We start from the raw sequence: 17,664 nt of genomic DNA, 5'->3' as shown, positions 1-17,664 counted from the left end.
TTCACTCTGTAGACCGGACTGGCCTCAAACTCAGAGATGGACCTGCCTCTGCCTCCAAGTGCTGAGATTAAAGGTGTTCACCACCATCACCCAGACCTCTTGTTTGAAGGTTTTATTTTATTTTATTTTTTTTATTTATTTATGGTCTTTTGAGACAGGGTTTCCCTGTAGCTATTGAACCTGTCCTGGAACTAGTTCTTGTAGACCAGGCTGACCGCATACTCTTAGAGATCCACCTGCCTCTGCCTCCCAAGTGCTGGGATTAAAGGTGTGTGCCACCACTGCCTGACTCTTAAGGTTTTAGTTTTTAATTTGTGTGTGTGTATATTTAATATGTGTATGTGTGTATGAGAGAGAGAGCCCACAGACTCCTAAAGAAGCAGTTTCATGGGATCTGATGGCCTTGTCTAGCCTCTGAGGACAGTAGGCATACATATGGTGCACTTACATGCATGCAGGCAAAACACTCTTACACATAAATAAGAAAAAAATTAATAAATCTTTTTTTAAAGGGGGGGAAGGCTGGGGAAATGGCTCAGTGATTAAGAGCACCGGCTGCTTTTCCAGAAGCCCCCTGTTGAGTTCCAAGCACCCACATGGTGGCTCACAGAGCTGTCTCTAACTCCAGTGCTGAGGGGGTCTGATGCCCTCTTCTGGCCTCCACAGGCACTGCATACATGTGGTGCACAGACATCCAAGCAAAAACTCCCATACACAAAAATTAAATTTTTATAAAAAGAACTTAAAAATCATGGGCAGCAGGGTCACGTGTCAGTTCTATTTCTTTCTTATAGTGAGTAGAGCTAAAGTTCTTCTCAATTGTATTGTGTACACACATGATATATGCATTGCAGGGCTGCTTATGTGGAGGTTGAAGGACAGTTTTGTGGAGTTGCTTTTTTCATTCCACCATTATACGGGTTCCAAGTGGAACTCAGGGTAAGGCTTTGATGCCATGGAGCCATTTGGTAGACCCCAATTTTTGTTTCTAAATTTTTGAAAATCACTATAACTCTTAGAAAAAGATCTCTCAGGGTTTTTGTTCTTCTGTTTTTTGTTTGTTTGTTTTGTTATTATATTTTGTGTGTGCGCGCGCACACATATGCAGAGACAAGAAGAGCATGCAGGATTCTCCTGGGGCTAAGTTACAGGGGAATACAAGCCTAGGTGGCTAGTTAGCACATGGGTGCTGGGACCCAAACTCAGTCTTATGGAAGAGCAGCAAGCACCCTTCACCACTGAGCCTTCTCTCTAGCCCCTTGTTCTTATTATTTATATTAGGAGTTATCTCTGAGTTTTCAGTGATACCAGTGACATTAATTCTGTGGCCTTTTGCTCTCTTTATAAAGTATAACACCAACACCCCTGGGAGAAGGGAAAAGTACAACCACAATCGGACTGGTGCAAGCCCTCGGCGCCCACCTGAATCAGAATGTTTTTGCCTGTGTGCGACAACCTTCTCAGGGACCCACCTTTGGGATAAAAGGTACTTGTGGCCAGAGGGACCTGCCTTTCCTTTAGTCCTCCCAGACTGACTTTACCCAAGGGCGCTTATGGGTGCTTCAGCTCATTTAGATAGCTGGATGTTTGCTTCCACATTTGTATTGTGATTCATGTGAGGAAGGCTTTCATCGTTACCCCAAGACTTAGGACTTGTGGTATATACAGGGATGATCGGGATATGTAAAATCCCGATATATCCTGATATCCACTCTACTGTCATAGTAACAATAAAGAAAATCATGGCTGCTGATCTAGGCTTCCACTGAAACAGACCAGTTCCACAGAATAAGAAAACCTGACCCCAGTTAGTGTGGGCTTTGTGGCAGGTATTGTGCTAAGCACTTTGTGTATACGTCATTCTCTATTCCCAGATGAGATGATGTCACTGCTTAGGATAGCAGCCTGGGGCCTTACTGGTAACGTGGTTAAAAGCACCATTTTGCATTTATTTATTTATTTATTTATTTATTTATTTATTTATTTAGTGTGTGTGTGTGTGTGTGTGTGTGTGTGTGTGTGTGTGTGTGTGATTGCCACAGCCTGTGTGAAGGAGGTCAAAAGACAACCTGCTTCATTTGTTCTCTCCTTCTGCCATATGGAGCCTAGAGATCAAACTCTGGTTGTCAGGCTTGGCAGCAAGTGCCTTTACCCCCTTACAATTCATCACAGTAGCAAAATTACAGTTGTGATGTTACAACAAAGTAATTTTATGGTTGGGGGTCACCACAACCTGAGGAACTGTATTAAAGTGTGCAGCATTAGAAAGGTTGACAGCCACTAACTCAGCCCACAGCAGCTCCTTCCCCACTCCTTTTCGAGCTCTAAGCTACCACACACAACCTTTTGATCAGGTGAGAACACTGGATCTCTAACCATACTTAACTTCATTTTGATCCCTGTGATTTGTAAGGATGCTGTTTTATTCTCTTTATTTTTTTTCAGGTTATTTATTGATTTTTGTTTATTATTTATTTTGCATACATTGGTTGGGATTAAATTCAGGGTATCACACATGCTAGGCAGATACCGCACTGATCTGCACACACAGACATGCTTCTGGTTTTGTTTTAGCTTTCTGTGTGCATACTCTTTGTACATGGTGCTGTGGTACCTAAGGACACTTTGACACACATATGCATTGCCTATCAAATCCCATACCCTCCCTTTTCTCATTGCTTCCCCCTCCTGTTACTCCTTTTTGTTTTCCTGTACAATGTTGCTTCTGCTTTCAAAACATTCTCTTTTAATTTAAGCTATTTTTATTAATTATAATATGTTCTTAGCGGTGGCTTTTTCATTTGCTGGCTGGCAAGGGATTGTGTTCTGCTTGTTCCAGTAATTAATGCAGATGTTCTCAACAGGCACACCTCTTCCTTCCTGCCAGGTTTGACTTGGGCTTGTTAGTTTCATTTTGTCTCTGAGACCAGGTCTTTCCAGGTAGTTCAGACTGGCCTGGACCTCACCGTGTTGCCTAGGCTGGCCACCATGCTGTCCTTGTGCCTCCTGAGAGCTAGATGAGCCTGCGCCCTGCCCTGCCTTTGTGCTTGTAACAACCCCTGACTCCAGGAGCCTTCTTCCTCCTGACTAGAGAGCTCATTGTTCTCCTTTCCTGTATTGAATTTTATTTCTTGCATAGTCTCCTCCTCCCAAAAATACGATCTGTTCTTTACACTGCCATAATCTTACCTGATGCTGTGGCAGCCTGGCCATCTTGACCGGCCTTTAGTTGACTGCACAGGCCAGCAGAGCTCCTAACAGTTCAGCTGTTTTCTAATGTATATCTACTATTCTGGAAGAGCTGGGGTCTTTGTGTTAGGTGTGTACCGTCAAGATTCCTTTTTTGGAAGCTAGAGTAGCTTTGTAAGAGTAGGAAATTAAACAGGCTTGCCTTTATGTAACTGTCATCTGGGTTTTTTAGTATGTTAGGAATCACAGGGAGCCTATTTCTAAAGATAATAAGTAGGTATGTGTGTGTGTGTTCACGGTTTTGTCATTTGCACTTGGATTTCAATTGAGAGGCTGTTCAGCGTGCACATCATCAAGTGTTTTAGTGCAGTGAAGGAAATTAGAAAACACCTGCTCACATCTGTCCAAATGACTAGAAAATAAACAAACAGTATGCTTAGTAGTTAGGGAAATGGATTTGTCAGTCTCTGGATTTCAAGTCATGGAGAAGCAAGTTAACCTGAATCCCCGCCCTCGGTCTGTTCCCTAGGTGGCGCTGCAGGAGGTGGCTATTCCCAGGTCATTCCTATGGAAGAGGTAAAGCACCCGGGCTTGACTCAACCCGGCTCTGGGTCATATCTTTTCCCCTCCAGAGAGGGAATTTATTTTATTTTATTATATGTATTTTTAGAATGCTTAGTGAACAGTCTGCTTGTTTCTTGGCAGGAACAACACATTAAACACAAATATCTTCTTTGTAGACTTGTAACAATAGCTTGCTCTCGAGGTCTGCCCTTCAGTGAGGATATTTTGAGCAAGCGAACACATGTTGCATGGTCTTGGGCATCAAAGTCCTTGTGACACGGGAACAGTGTAGGGACCTAGAGGGGAGCAGCTGCCCATGCTCCTCCTCGTTGGTATAGCTTCTGGTGACCTCAGTGGTGCGGTGTGGGCTCCATTCTCTGGACGCTTTTATGGAGAACTGCAATTCTTTCTTTGGGAGGAGTTGTTTCAAGGGACAGATAGCTGGGCGTTTTTATTTATAAATAGATAAGTTCTATTGCTCACTGTGTTGCTCAGGCTGGCCTTGAACTGGTGGCCATCCTGAGCGCTGAGTGTTCCTGAGTGCTGGGGTGACAGGCATGAGCCACCACTCCTGGTTTCAGGGATTTGCTTTTCATAGCCCATTCGTGAGCCTGTCCACAAGCTGGGCTTCTGCCAGCACCCACTGGTGTTAGTGCATATTGAGTGACGGCTGTGGCTTCTGCTCTTTTGTAGTTCAATCTCCACCTCACTGGTGACATCCATGCCATCACTGCAGCTAATAACCTTGTGGCTGCTGCCATCGATGCTCGGATATTTCATGAGCTGACCCAGACAGACAAGGTAGGATGCAAGGGGTGTGTGTGTGTGTGTGTGTGTGTGTGTGAGGGGAAGTACCTGAGTTAGTGTTGGTCCCTTGCATGCTGAGGCAGGTGACATGGCAGTGGGAGGCCCTCATCTCAAATCTTTTCTCCCCTTTCTCTAAGGCTCTCTTTAACCGCTTGGTGCCTTCAGTAAATGGAGTAAGAAAGTTCTCTGATATCCAGATCCGAAGGTTACGGGTAAGTGTTTTCCTTCTTGATCGCTGAAATTTATTTGATAAAAGCAATAATAGGGTTTAATGGTAGGCACTTTCCCCTCGTTTCTCTATAATTTAGACGTGATTGATGCTATAGTAAATAGAGCGCCGACAATCTACCCTCACCTAAGAGAAGAGAAAACAGATGCTTTTCAGTGTGGAAGGAGTGTGGATGCTGCCGTGGCGATGTGTGGGGTTTGAATCCCTGCTCTCCCCAGCCCTGGAATCTTGAGAAAACTCTTTGTGGGCAGCCTCTTGGTTCGGTCTTCTATAAAGATGACCTTGATAATGCTTTTCCTACCTAGATAAAGGACTCTGGGAGAATTACTTTATTTGAATTTAACATATGTGGCCATTTTAAAAGCGTATTTATTTGTGTATTAAGTGTGGGCATGTGTGGAGCATAGCACCATGGAGAGTCAGGGGATGGCTTTTGGGATTCAGTTCTTACTTCTCAGTTTGTTGGAGCAGGGTCACTCTTGTTTCTCCTGTCTCTTCCTCCCATCTCGCTGTTAGGAGTGCTGGGATTATATGTGTGCACCCCTCTGTCTGGTTTTACGTGGGTATGAAGAATTAAACTCAGTTCATTGGGCTTTCAAAGCAAGTGCCTTTACCTTCTGAATAGTCTGTCCAAATCTGTATATCATCAATAAGCACATGTTTTATCATACAACCCAGAAATCCACTCTTTGATTTTTGAACAAGAAAAAATGAAAATTGGTGTTCACATAAAACCCTGTACATGGATGTATTAATGAATCTATTAATAATCTTGCCAAAGTGAGAAAAGTCTTCACTGTTCTTCCATGGCTGACTGGTTAAACCAGTTGTTGTACATCTGTGCCGTAAAAAGACTTGAGCTGCTGATATGCAGAGCTCGGTTGATTCTCAAAGACATGATGTTGAATAACAGAAGCCAGTATCAAAAGTCGTCAGCTGTGCCTCTGTTTATGTGGCATCCTCGGCGAGACACAACTGTAGTAATGGCCATCACACGACTGGATGCCAAGGGTCAGGGAGAAGGTATGACCGTAAAGGAGTAGTACAGGTATTTTCATGTGTAACTTTACTGAAGTAAGGGAAAGTGTGTGTGTGTGTCTGTGTGTGTGTATGTGCACGCACATAGAAGCATTCACTAAATGGTGTGAACTGTCTATTAACAGTTCTATTCACTTTGTTTTTCGTTCTTTGCATCCTATAATAATAATATTCACAATAATGATGGTGAAAGAAAAAGAGAAGGAAGGAGCCACAGGCAGAGTAGGTCTTGCCGGGACTCGCTGACTTACAACTGCTGGGTGGGAAGAGGACAATTTTTTTTTATATTTATTTATTTATTTATTATGTATACAATGTTCTATCTGTGCATATGTCTGCAGGCCAGAAGAGGGCACCAGACTTCATTACAGATGGTTGTGAGCCACCATGTGGTTGCTGGGAATTGAACTCAGGACCTTTGGAAGAGCAGGCAATGCTCTTAACCACTGAGCCATCTCTCCAGCCCCAGGAAGAGGACAATTTTATAAGCATTTTCCATCTTGAAAAATGACCTGCATAGATATTGTAAATCAATCTTTAAAGTAAATTCTGTAAGGGAGAAAGTAAAAATAAAAAGCCCTTTTTTATGTGTGCCCCTTTAGAACAGTAAGAAGTCAACAAATTGTATTGAGCCATATAAAAATTTGTAAAAGAGTTTTAATTGATTTTTTTTTTTTATTGATTGCTGCTCATTTTTGCCTTTCCTAAAGTCTGACTTTAATTGGTTTCCTCGGCAGTCTGGTTTTTAAAGCCTTGCATGTTGCTTTTCATTTCAATATATTTGATGAATCTAGAAGTGCACTGATACTTCTCCACTGGGACTGGTTTTGGTGTTGAGGGAAGTCTCTGGGGTGGAGTTACAGAGACAGACGTACCATGTGGGAATAGGAAAGAACCTCCAGGCTTAGCTAAAGGGTCCCAATTTACCCTTCTGGATTTACAATGCCGGCATTCCAAGGGTGCGCCCCAGACTGGATTCATGGTCCTTATTTCCTAGTGGAAACGCTATCTCAAGATAATGGTCAGTTAAAAAAAAAGTATGCTTCTCTATTTTGTTTTTTTTGTTTGTTTGTTTGTTTTTTGTTTTTTGAGAGAGAAAACATTTATTTTAGCTTACAGTTCAGAGTTCAGTCCATCATCGTAAGGAAGGACAACAGGGACTTGAAGCAACTGGTGACATCACGTCCATAATCAGGAAATAGAGGGATGGACAAATGAAAGCTCTCGTCTTATTTTTGTTTTGTTTTGTTTTGTTGGGACAGGGTATGGCTATATGACACAACACGCTGGGTAGACCAGACTGCCTCAAACTCAGAGGCCTGTCTGCCTCTGCCTCTTGAGCCGGCTCTTGTCTCATTTTATGTTTTGATTTCCTCTTTTCTTTCTTTCTTTGTTTCTTTCTTTCTTCCTTTTTTCTTTTCTTTTCTTTTCCCAGAGGTTAGGCATTGAAAAGACTGACCCTACCACACTGACGGATGATGAGATAAACAGATTTGCAAGACTGGATATTGATCCAGAAACCATAACGTGGCAGAGAGGTACGTCCCCTACACAGGCTGCCAGCCTCTTGTGCTTTGGTAACCACTCACTTCCCCCTCCCCCGGATGCTCCTGGGTCAGAATGCTGCCCAGGATGACCTTTGATTTGCTTGCCAACCTTAGCTGCCATGTAGATGCCTCTTTGTGGGATTGGTTGGATTTCTTGCTGTCTGTTCCGTGTTGATTGAAATGAACGTTTCAAGGAAGTTCATGCATAAACCAAAAATAACATTTTTTAAGTTTCAATTTTATGCAGAAAGTTTTGGTGTCGTGGAGTGGGAAAATGATGTTTAATCACTTGAATCATGTGTGCTCTTTCTTCTCAGAACTCTGCTGGCACCGGTGACTTGGCTTTTCATCTCTCTCTTCAGCCTGCTCATCACTTCTCGTTATTAACTCCTCTTGTAGCACTCGGCAGCCTTCAGCTTTAGGCGTTGGCCTGACTTCACCACCATATGTTGCTTTTCTTTGTGTACAGTTAGCAGGGCTCAGGGCTTTACTTTCTACCCATCTCCTTTGTCTCACGGTAGAGGAGAAATTTTTGTCGAGTCATGCAGTATGCACCATAAGGCCAACTTACCAACTTCGTTCTTGTTTTTATCGGCACAGTAACTGTTAGTGTCCTGTCGATTTGGAGTTTTGGGTGTTTGTTTTGATCATGTAGCCCAGGCTGGTCTTGAGTCCTCTAGGCAGCCAAGGTTGACTTTGAATTAGCCCTCTTGCGTCCGTGTCCCTGCTAGGATTACAGGTGTGGACCACCATCCTGGACATTCCTTTAAAGAATTTTTTTTTCAATTTTTATGTGTATGGGTGTTTTGCCTTTATCTGTGTCTATGCACCACATGCATGTAGTGTCTACAGAGACCAGAAGAGGGCATCATATACCCTGGAACTGAAGTAACAGACAGTTGTGAGCTGCCATGCTTGTTCTGGAACCCAGGTCCTCTGGAATAACAACCAGTGCTCTTAATCTCTGAGCTGTGGCCAAACCCCCCAAATGACCTTAATACAAAAAATCATACTGTCATTTCTCTTCTTGCTTCAATAGCTTTAAGCAAATGTTGCAACATTTTAAATTTCTTAAATATAATTTATTTATCATGTGTATGAGTGTTTTACCTGCATGGATGTATGAGTACCATGTCCATGTCTGGTGCTCAAGGAGATTGAGGGAAAACATCAGATCCCCTGGAATTGGAGTTACTATGGATGCTTGTGAGCTGCCTTGTGGATGCTAAGAACTCAAGCTCACTCTTCTGCAAGAGCAATAAATGCACTAAACCACTGAACCATCTCTCTAGACCCCACTGCAAGTATTTTTAGAAGGAAACAAGCTCACCATATGTTGCGAGAATTTAATACATTGTTTAATCATTTACTTTAGCATGGGGAACTATTGGTGTGTAGAGAGAATCTTACTCTGAGGCCCACACTGACCTTGAACTGATTTTCAATCTCTCAAGTGTTAATATTACAGGCATGAGGCACAACACCTGGCTACTTTTTCTTTGCTGATGTTTGTTGGTTTGTTACAAAAGAAACAATTAGGGAAGAGGCAGTTGGAGGCCTATATACATCATATCCCTGCTGCTGCTGATGGTGATGATGAAGGTGGCGGTGATGATGATGATTTTACAAGTCTTCATCTCCACCCCCAATCCATGGGGTAGAGTCACTTTCTCTGTGGATGGGCCTGAAAGTTCCATCCCTCCAATTACCTGTCCTTGCTGGTCACCATACCCCTCCTGAGGTTCTCTGTCCTTTTAACATTCCAAGGGCTCTAGGAACCTTGCGTGGTGAACCCATGGCAAAGATGACATACGTTTCCTTGGATCCCATACATAGGACAATCAAATGTAGGCGCCCGCTGAACAGTGAACAGTAGCTTGTCCTGGGAAGTGAGGTTTGGATTGATTGGGGGTGGTCTTTGCAGGCTACCTGAGGTCATACAGTTGGGTCTCTGTTCTGTCATCGTGAGAGAATGTGCTAGGGAGGGCCAGGTCTGTGGCTTGGAGTGTTTCACAAGCATTTGCACTTTGTCTGAGTTGATGGCCCTTGTGTGGGTGTATGGCCAGTGAGTCAACCCACAGAACAATACACACCTTAGCCTTTTCAAAAACTGGGTTGCTCTTTTTTTTTTCCTGCTAATGTAGAATGTGTTTTGAAATAGAGTCCAGATTTTATAATTGTTTGAATTCTCTAGAAGGAATGAAGTTCAACCACTCCACTTTCTTCTGCTTTAAGAACCATCCTTCTACATTTCTGGTGTGTGACTGTTTCTTACACTAGAATAGCGATCATCCTTAGGTTTGATTTGTTGTTTTAAAGCTGTTGCTAAACTGGACGTGATGACACATGCCATTAATCCCAGCGCTCAGGAGGCAGTGCCAGGCGGATCTCTGAGTTTGAGGCCAGCCTGGTCTACCGAGTGAGTTCCAGGACAGCCAGAGTTACATGATAGATAGAGCATGTCTCAAAACAACAATAACAACACACACACACAAACAGAAATAACCCACACCTCTGCTGCTCCCTTTACCTTAATGGTCCCTACATCTTTGTGGAATTATTTGCTTTTGAGATGGGGTCATGCTATCTAGCCCAGGAGGCCTTAAATTCGAGAGCATCCTGCCTCAGCCCTCAGAGTACTAGCATGAGAAACATGTGCAATCTTCCTTAGCTCTGTGTTTCTTCATCCTTTTTTCTCTCTTCCTTTTTTGGGGGGAGTGGGGGAATCAACCTAGGACCTCCCTGATGCTAGTCTGCACTGCCATTGCCCGGATCTCCGTTCCTTTATTTCTGTACCTTTTCTTAAAAGCCGTTCCTTGCCCTCCCTTCCCACCGTAGTGCTGGACACCAACGATAGATTCCTGAGGAAGATCACAATTGGACAGGCTCCAACAGAGAAAGGCCACACACGCACGGTAACTGTTTGTTCATCTCCAGTAATTGCTTCGTGGTAACTAGCTCTCTGCTTCTCTCCTCCTCCATCCCCCTCCTTTGCGACCACACGGGCAGGTGTTGTTCTGCCTTCTCTCTTTTAAAATGGAAGTGAGTGGGTGTGGCACCGAGCGCTCCTGACAGCTTTTGCAGTAAATCTGTGTGTCACCTGTGTGGTTTTTCCCCCGGCATTTCTTCCTGGAGGTGGAGAACCCCAAGAGAATAGTCTTGCATGTAAATTAATTAAAATTGCTTCTCTTCTGTCGCCATTTGGCAGAATGTATCTTCGGTGTGAGAATACCTGTGTTGTTCCTTTTATGTCAGGGAAACTGTAGCCAGTATGTAACCAACTGTAACCAAGCTGCTTTCACAGGAATAAAATAGCTTATTGGCCCTGCTACAATTTGGGGTGAAGAGGTAGTAGGGGTGCAGGAAGGATCTCATGTAGCTCAGTATGATCTCTAATGTACTATAGCTGAGGATGACTTTGAACTCTGATCCTCCAGCCTCCACCTCCCACGTTCTGGGGTTACAAACTTATGCTACCACACCTGTTTTATTAGGTCCTGGGGATCAAATCCATGTTTTTGTGGGTGCTAGGCAAATTCTCTGCCCCAGTGCTACAACCCCTAAAACACTGATTTTTTTAAAAAATGATTACTCAAAGCGTCTGAACAATTAGGAAATTTTGACTGTTGGAAGACGATTTAGATATTTCTATTCCATCCTTGTTAACTTCCGGTTTGACACAGAGGGTCTGCCTTTGTCTCTCCGTCTGCCCACAGGCCCAGTTTGATATCTCTGTGGCCAGTGAAATCATGGCCGTCCTGGCCCTGACTAGTTCCCTGGAAGACATGAGAGAGAGACTGGGCAAAATGGTGGTGGCATCCAGTAAGAAAGGCGAGCCCATCAGTGCTGAGGATCTGGTAAGTGCCAGGCTGGTGACGTGACGTCCTGCAGTCTCTCTGTGAGACTGAGAACAAAATTTATACTCGTCTTAAGATGTTGTGATTTTGCTCATTACAAAAATTTAGAATTTTTTGTTAAGTTCCTCATAGTGAGTGATGTCACGGGCCATGAGCGCTGGGTGGCGTGAATGATGTCGTCATCCTGCAAGCTCTTCCTGAGCAAGCTGCCACTAGACTGTGTATGGAACACCTGTCATCCGAATGTCTGGCACTCTCACTCCTCCCCCTGACACTTGACTTAGAAAGGCTTATTGGGCAGTTTGGCTGATGACCATCTGGTTGGGTCTCCTGCTATTTTGTTTTGTTGTTTGTTTTTTGATGGGTGGTTTGTTTTATTATGTTTTGTTGTTGTTGTTACTTTCTCTTTAGATAGAGTCTCCCTATGTATCTCTGACTGTCCTGGGACTCAAAATAGACTAGGCAGGACTCGAACTCACAGAAATCCTCCTGCCTCTGCTTCCCAAGTGCTGAGATTAAAGGCATGTGCCCCTATGCCCAGCTCTCTATATACATGATATAAAATTTGAAATAAAAATTCTTAACCGGGCAGTCGTGTCTCCTGCCTTTAATCCTAGCACTTGGGAGGCAGAGGCAAGCAGATATCTGTGAGTTCGAGGCCAACCTGGTCTGTAGCAGCTAGTGCCAGGACAAGCTCCAAAGCTACACACAGAAACCCTGTCTTAGGGGGTGGAAATTCTTAAAGAAACTTTTTTTCCAGACAACCTAATCCAAGCTTGCTTGGAACCCATCCTGTAGCCCAGACTATTCTCTAAACAATAGCAATCCTCCTAGCTAGCCCCCTGCACCCTGGGATTAAAACAGTGCTTCTCGACTTCCTATTGCTGCAACCCTTTAACACAATTCCTCAGCTTGTGTGGACCCCAACCATAAAAATATTTTCATTGCCACTTCATAATTGTAACTCTATGCTGTAATGAATCGTAATGTAAATATTTTTGGAGATAGAAGTTTGCCAAAGATTTCAACACCCTCGGGTAGAGAACTGCTGTATTATAAACCTGAGTCACCACACCTGCTTTAGATCAAAAATTTAAAGGCCTGTTTGTATCAACACACACTGGTATAGTCGGTGTTATGGCACAGGAATTTAGAAAACGGAGAAAAATATTAACTTCGCAGTTAACATGTTTTAAATTTTAACACCCAAACCTTAAATTTAGAAACACATTAATGTTGAATATAAATGAGAACCGCTGCCTGGTTTTCCCTTGCCATTGGTTTATTCAGCAATGACTGGCTCCCTTAAAAGAGGGAGCTGGATTTAGGAGTTGGAATTAGGCTTTCCGGCTAGTAGTTTTGCTTCAGCTTTGGGAAACATACAGTGAATTCGACTCAGACCCATTTCTGCTCGGATACCAAAGTTATAAATAGCGCGTTGCTGTCGGAACTAACATAGCTCCTCTAAACGGGTCTAAATGGATTCCCCACATCAGCCAGCCGCAGAGCTTGATTGAGGCGCTTGTTTCTAGCGCCACGTGTGTTTTCAGAAATGGTGCGTGAGTGCCATTTTCATCCTGCTTCCTCCCCCCGCCAGGATAACTGGTGGCTTCCTAGTACAGCGAGGGGAAATAAGCAATAACGATGAATGGCGGAGATTAGGTGTGAGCTGTAATTATCCCAAGATGGTTAAAATGAATGAGAAGCCCCGCGGTGCCGAGTTCTGGTTTCAGGAGATTGGATTTCTGCTAGCAGGAGTTGATGCTTCCTGGGCTTGTCTTGCAGGGCGTGAGCGGAGCGCTGACGGTGCTGATGAAGGACGCAATCAAGCCCAACCTCATGCAGACCTTGGAGGTGCGCTGGGTAACTCCTGGCTCCAGAATTCACTCCCTCTAGTCAGAACCAGGAGATTATTAAGCACACTTTCCTTGCAGAATCAGACACCTTTTAGAAATCTGTTTGCTATGGGGACAGCGTTGTGGAGTGAGTTCTCTCCTGGCACTCGTACTTGGGCTTTCGGGTTTGAACTCAGGTCTCCAAGCTCGCAAGGCAATCACCTTTACCCAGTGCCATCCCATAGAAGCCTTTTCTGCTGCTCATCTCTTTCCTTACTTCTTACAGCTGGGAGGGGGGCGTTCTAAAATGATATAAAATAAATGGCTTTGGAGCTGGGCGTATAGGTCAGTGGCAGAGGGTTTGCCTAGCAGTGTTGGACTCCCAACACTGCAAAGGGGTGCAGCAGGCTCTCTTGGACCACCAGCCCCCAAATCATAACACGGAGACTTATTAGCTTTGAATGCCCAGCCTTAGTGTAGGCTTGTTTCTAGCTAGCTCTTTTTGAACTAGCCCATTTCTATTGATCTGTGTGATGCTCTGAGGCTCGGTTACCTCATCCATGTACTGCCCACCTGCTTCCCTGCTTCCTCTGTGTCTGGCTGGCTGACCCTGGCTGGTTGGCCGGCTCCCCTTTTCTCTGTCCACCAGCTCCACCCATCCCTCCTTTGCCTAGCCATTGGCCGTTCAGTTTTTTTTTTTTTAGACCAATCAGGTACCTTAGGCAGGCAATGTAAAACAGCAACACATCCTTACATAGTGAAACAAATGCAGCACAATCAAATGCAACACATCTTTACGTGGTTAAACAAACATTCTATTCCACAACAAAGGGGTAGGCGAGGTGTTTTTCCTCCTGGAAGTCTTCTTTCATATTCTAGTTAAATCCTAGCCCTTTGGCTAACGTGACGCCACTGTGAAGCCAAGTTGGCATTTGCTCACGATGTCATGGTTCCCACAGGGCACACCAGTGTTTGTCCATGCTGGGCCCTTTGCCAACATCGCACATGGGAACTCCTCCATCATTGCAGACCGGATCGCGCTCAAGCTTGTTGGCCCTGAAGGCTTTGTCGGTGAGTCCTCACGCCTCCTCGGTGGATGGATGGGCTCGCGTCACTGAGTGGCCGTGGTGGTTTACAGTTGCTCGTCTTCCTTGCAGTGACTGAAGCAGGATTCGGAGCAGACATAGGAATGGAAAAGTTCTTCAACATCAAGTGCCGCTATTCTGGTCTCCAGCCACACGTGGTGGTTCTTGTTGCCACCGTCAGGGCTCTTAAGATGCACGGGGGCGGCCCCACGGTGAGGACCAAGGACTGAGAATATGGTTGTCAGAAATGTTCTAGAGGCTTGGTTGGTACTCCATTGCTGATGGATAGGGAGCCAGAGCCAGGGATGGCCAGATACCTCACCCTCAGGGACAGATGTCCCTCCAGTGTTTTAAGGGGTCCAAGCTGGTTTTGTCACCTGCCTGTGTAAAGCCCTCCAAGGGCTTTTGCTTGACCTTGACCTTACTGGCAGGAAATTCTGTGTCAACCTGTTCTTTATAAACCTGAATCGGATTTTCCTCTTGATATTGACACTGGCAGGCAGCCAGCTGACACTGGGCTGAAGCAGAAGTCGGCTGTGGGCGGCAGTTCTTGCTGACAGGGCACTGGTAGCCTGCAGTGAGCTGGTGGGGCTGCCCTGGGCTGGTGAAAGAAGGGCAGGTCACTCGGGAATGGCAAAGATGGGCTCACTCAGGACCAGCTCCAACCCGGATGTGTTGTGTTTTCCTGAACTCCTATTGCTTAGAGACTATACCTTCTTGTTCTGATATTTTCACATCTCTTCTTTGTTTATTTGCTTGCTTTTTGACAATATTCTCTCTGTATGCCTGCAGGCCAGAAGAGAGCACCAGAGTCCATTACAGATGGTTGTGAGCCACCATGTGGTTGCTGGGAATTGAACTCAGGACCTTTGGAAGAGCAGGCAGTGCTCTTAACCTCTGAGCCATCTCTCCAGCCCCCTGCTCCTGAGTCTTTTGGGTGGGAAACAGCTTCACGTGGTCGGCCGCTTAGTCTCTGAAGCGTGCAGCCGCTTGCCTGTCACAATGGGAGCACACCTCACTTTGTTTCCTTTCTTCCAGGTCACTGCTGGACTGCCCCTTCCCAAGGCTTACACAGAAGAGGTAACTACAATTATTCTGTTCGCTTGTCCTAGGAAACCACATCCCAAATCAGCATGTCCTAATCTGGCCGTGGAAAACAAAGGGCACCGACCCTAGGTTGTACCTTCCAGTGGGGGGGGGGGGGGGGTAACAAAAAAGCCCGAGGTGCACTGGAGATCATATTAAATAAGAAGTGGCTATAAGTAGAATTGGCCCAACGAGGATGGCAGGAAGCCATTTTCCTAGACTAGTGGCTGGTTCTCACAGTTTTACTCCCAGGGAATATTTGGCTGTATCTGGAAGCTGTTTGGTTGCTGTTTGTTAGAGATAGGGTCTTGTTAGATGGACCAGGCTGGTCTTGAACTCCAGCCCTGGAGTTCAGCCAATGGATTAGAGGCAGGTGCACCATACCCAGCCAGATAGGGTACATTATGGAGGTATTACTGGCACCTGATGTGTAGGAGCCAGAGGTTGTTAACAGCCTAGGTTGTGTAGGGCACCCCCTCACCTCCCCCCCCAGTAATCAAAATAACAATAGTGCCAGAGTTATGAAGCCATGCCCTAGACTGATGCACACCTCTCTCCTTCATTGTCTGTCCTGCTCTGAATTAGTCCTAAATGCCATTTAAATCAAGCAAGGAGAGACCTTTAGAAAGCACATTTTCTCTACAAACCCAGACCTGAGTTCAAGACTCCAGATTACGCCGCTGAGTTGATTTTGCAGGCACATCTTCCATAAGCTGACTTGGTTTGGGGTCCGGAGCTCAGAGAGTGTTCTTTTTTCATACTGATACTATTTACCATAGAAGAACCATCCCTAGGGCCACTGAGTGGTCACGTGGAGAAGATGCAGGGTCAGCCTCTGTCACTGTCATCCAGTTTCTCTGTCCCTTTGGAGGCTTTTACCTTACCGGGCAGTACAGGGTCAGTGCACAGCCCCCAGATGAAGTTTGCCAATTTGACTAGGAAAAAGAAGCTTGGTGCCTTGAGCCTGCCTGTCTCCTGAGCTGTGACTTGCCTTTTATGGTCGCCTGTGTGATTCAGGCGTAGGAGGGGAATTCACAGCTCTGGCCCTCCTGCCACCCCACAGCCTTTCCTGTATCTAATTGCAGTGACTGCCCCAAACTGGCCCAGCTGGTGGCTCCGTTTAAGAATTTCCACTTCTTTAAAACTGATCTCCGTTGGTCTTATGTATTAATTGCTTTTTATGTGGCTAAAGAAAGGTAACACAGAGTGCTCTTGAGACCATCAGATTATCATGATCTCAGACTACGGTTAGAGGGGTGGGGGTTTTATACAGTGTAAGAGCTTCCTTGTTTTCTGTCTTTAACCTTCCTACTTTTTCTGCTGCTTTAGACATCTGAAAACCAAGAAATAGGGAGGAGGGAATGGGGGGGGGGACTAAGGTTGGGGTGTTAAATGAACAAATAAATTTAAGGAAAAAAATGCCCAAGAAGTAATAGTGGTAGATTTTCCTAGTGATCCAGCGTGTTTCTATAAGACAACCACTATTGATTAGTTGATTAATCGATTGAATTGTTTGTTTGTGGAGACCAAAAAATGTGAGCCTATTTCCACCTTGTCTGAAGGTCAGAGAGTTTCAGCTTGCTCAAAGTTGTTGCCAGCCCACCCCGACCAAAGGTCAGAGAACTGGAACTGACTTCTGTTCTGCAAGGTTATTGTCCCCAACTAGAGGTAGGTCAGAGAGTTCTGCTCTCTCAAGGTTATTATCAACAGGTGTGGCTAATAGCCAGCCCTTGTATTTCAGGTGTAGGATTTAAGGATCCTACTCAGGTTACAGGTGGTTGTTAGGACCCTCTGCAGGAACGGCTAGTGCTCCTAACTGCTGAGTCATCTCTCCAGCCCTGGTTTTTCTAAGTTTTCTTTTATGTGCGTGTGGGGGTGGGGAGGCATGCCTGGGGAGACCAGAAAAGGGTGTTCCTTAACGTTGGAGTGACAGGCTGTTATGTGCCACTGACTTGCATGCTGGATCCAAACTTGGATGAAAAGGAATGTTGGGGACCAGCCTTGACAAAAATACCTCTCGCCAAGGTAGAGGCGTGGGGATTTAGAAATATAGTAAAGAATATGAAGACGCGAATGAAAATAATAAAACAGAGAAACATTCAGGATAGTATCGGGAGGGAATTCCAGTGAGTACTCAAAATTCGCCCGCATTTAATTTCCAACTGCTTAAAATACCCCTGACCCCAAAAAGGTAGGAGTAAGACAAAGAACTACATTAACGTGATACCAATTGAAGGTCGCAGGCTACATTCATAAAACATTCTGTTGCTAGAACAAAACAAATCACACTCACACGCTAGACCAAAACATTCTGTAGGCAAACCTGGGTGGAATCCCAAGTTATCTCCATAAAGGGAACTGGAACTTAGTTGGATCCTTAGACTCTCGTTTGAGGTAGGAACAATCTACTTCTCTATTCCTGGAGCA

General features: G+C 44.9%; 1 protein-coding gene across 1 annotated transcript in view; it reads left to right on the top strand.

The window, feature by feature from the left end:
- The window catches only part of Mthfd1 (methylenetetrahydrofolate dehydrogenase, cyclohydrolase and formyltetrahydrofolate synthetase 1), a 62,169-nt gene that overhangs the window by 34,457 nt on the left and 10,048 nt on the right, over positions 1-17,664 (top strand). Inside the window, exons 12-22 of the mRNA XM_075948321.1 lie at positions 1,350-1,486; positions 3,719-3,765; positions 4,447-4,554; positions 4,698-4,772; positions 7,263-7,365; positions 10,213-10,289; positions 11,091-11,231; positions 13,017-13,085; positions 14,026-14,137; positions 14,224-14,363; positions 15,190-15,231. Coding sequence (XP_075804436.1) covers positions 1,350-1,486; positions 3,719-3,765; positions 4,447-4,554; positions 4,698-4,772; positions 7,263-7,365; positions 10,213-10,289; positions 11,091-11,231; positions 13,017-13,085; positions 14,026-14,137; positions 14,224-14,363; positions 15,190-15,231 — 1,051 coding nt within the window. The remainder of the gene's footprint in view (positions 1-1,349; positions 1,487-3,718; positions 3,766-4,446; positions 4,555-4,697; positions 4,773-7,262; positions 7,366-10,212; positions 10,290-11,090; positions 11,232-13,016; positions 13,086-14,025; positions 14,138-14,223; positions 14,364-15,189; positions 15,232-17,664) is intronic.

This window comes from Microtus pennsylvanicus, chromosome 14, assembly GCF_037038515.1.
Source record: "Microtus pennsylvanicus isolate mMicPen1 chromosome 14, mMicPen1.hap1, whole genome shotgun sequence".
NCBI lineage: Eukaryota > Metazoa > Chordata > Mammalia > Rodentia > Cricetidae > Microtus > Microtus pennsylvanicus.
The sequence above is the reverse complement of the archived record's forward strand: the minus strand, read 5'-3'. Positions and strand labels throughout refer to the sequence as shown.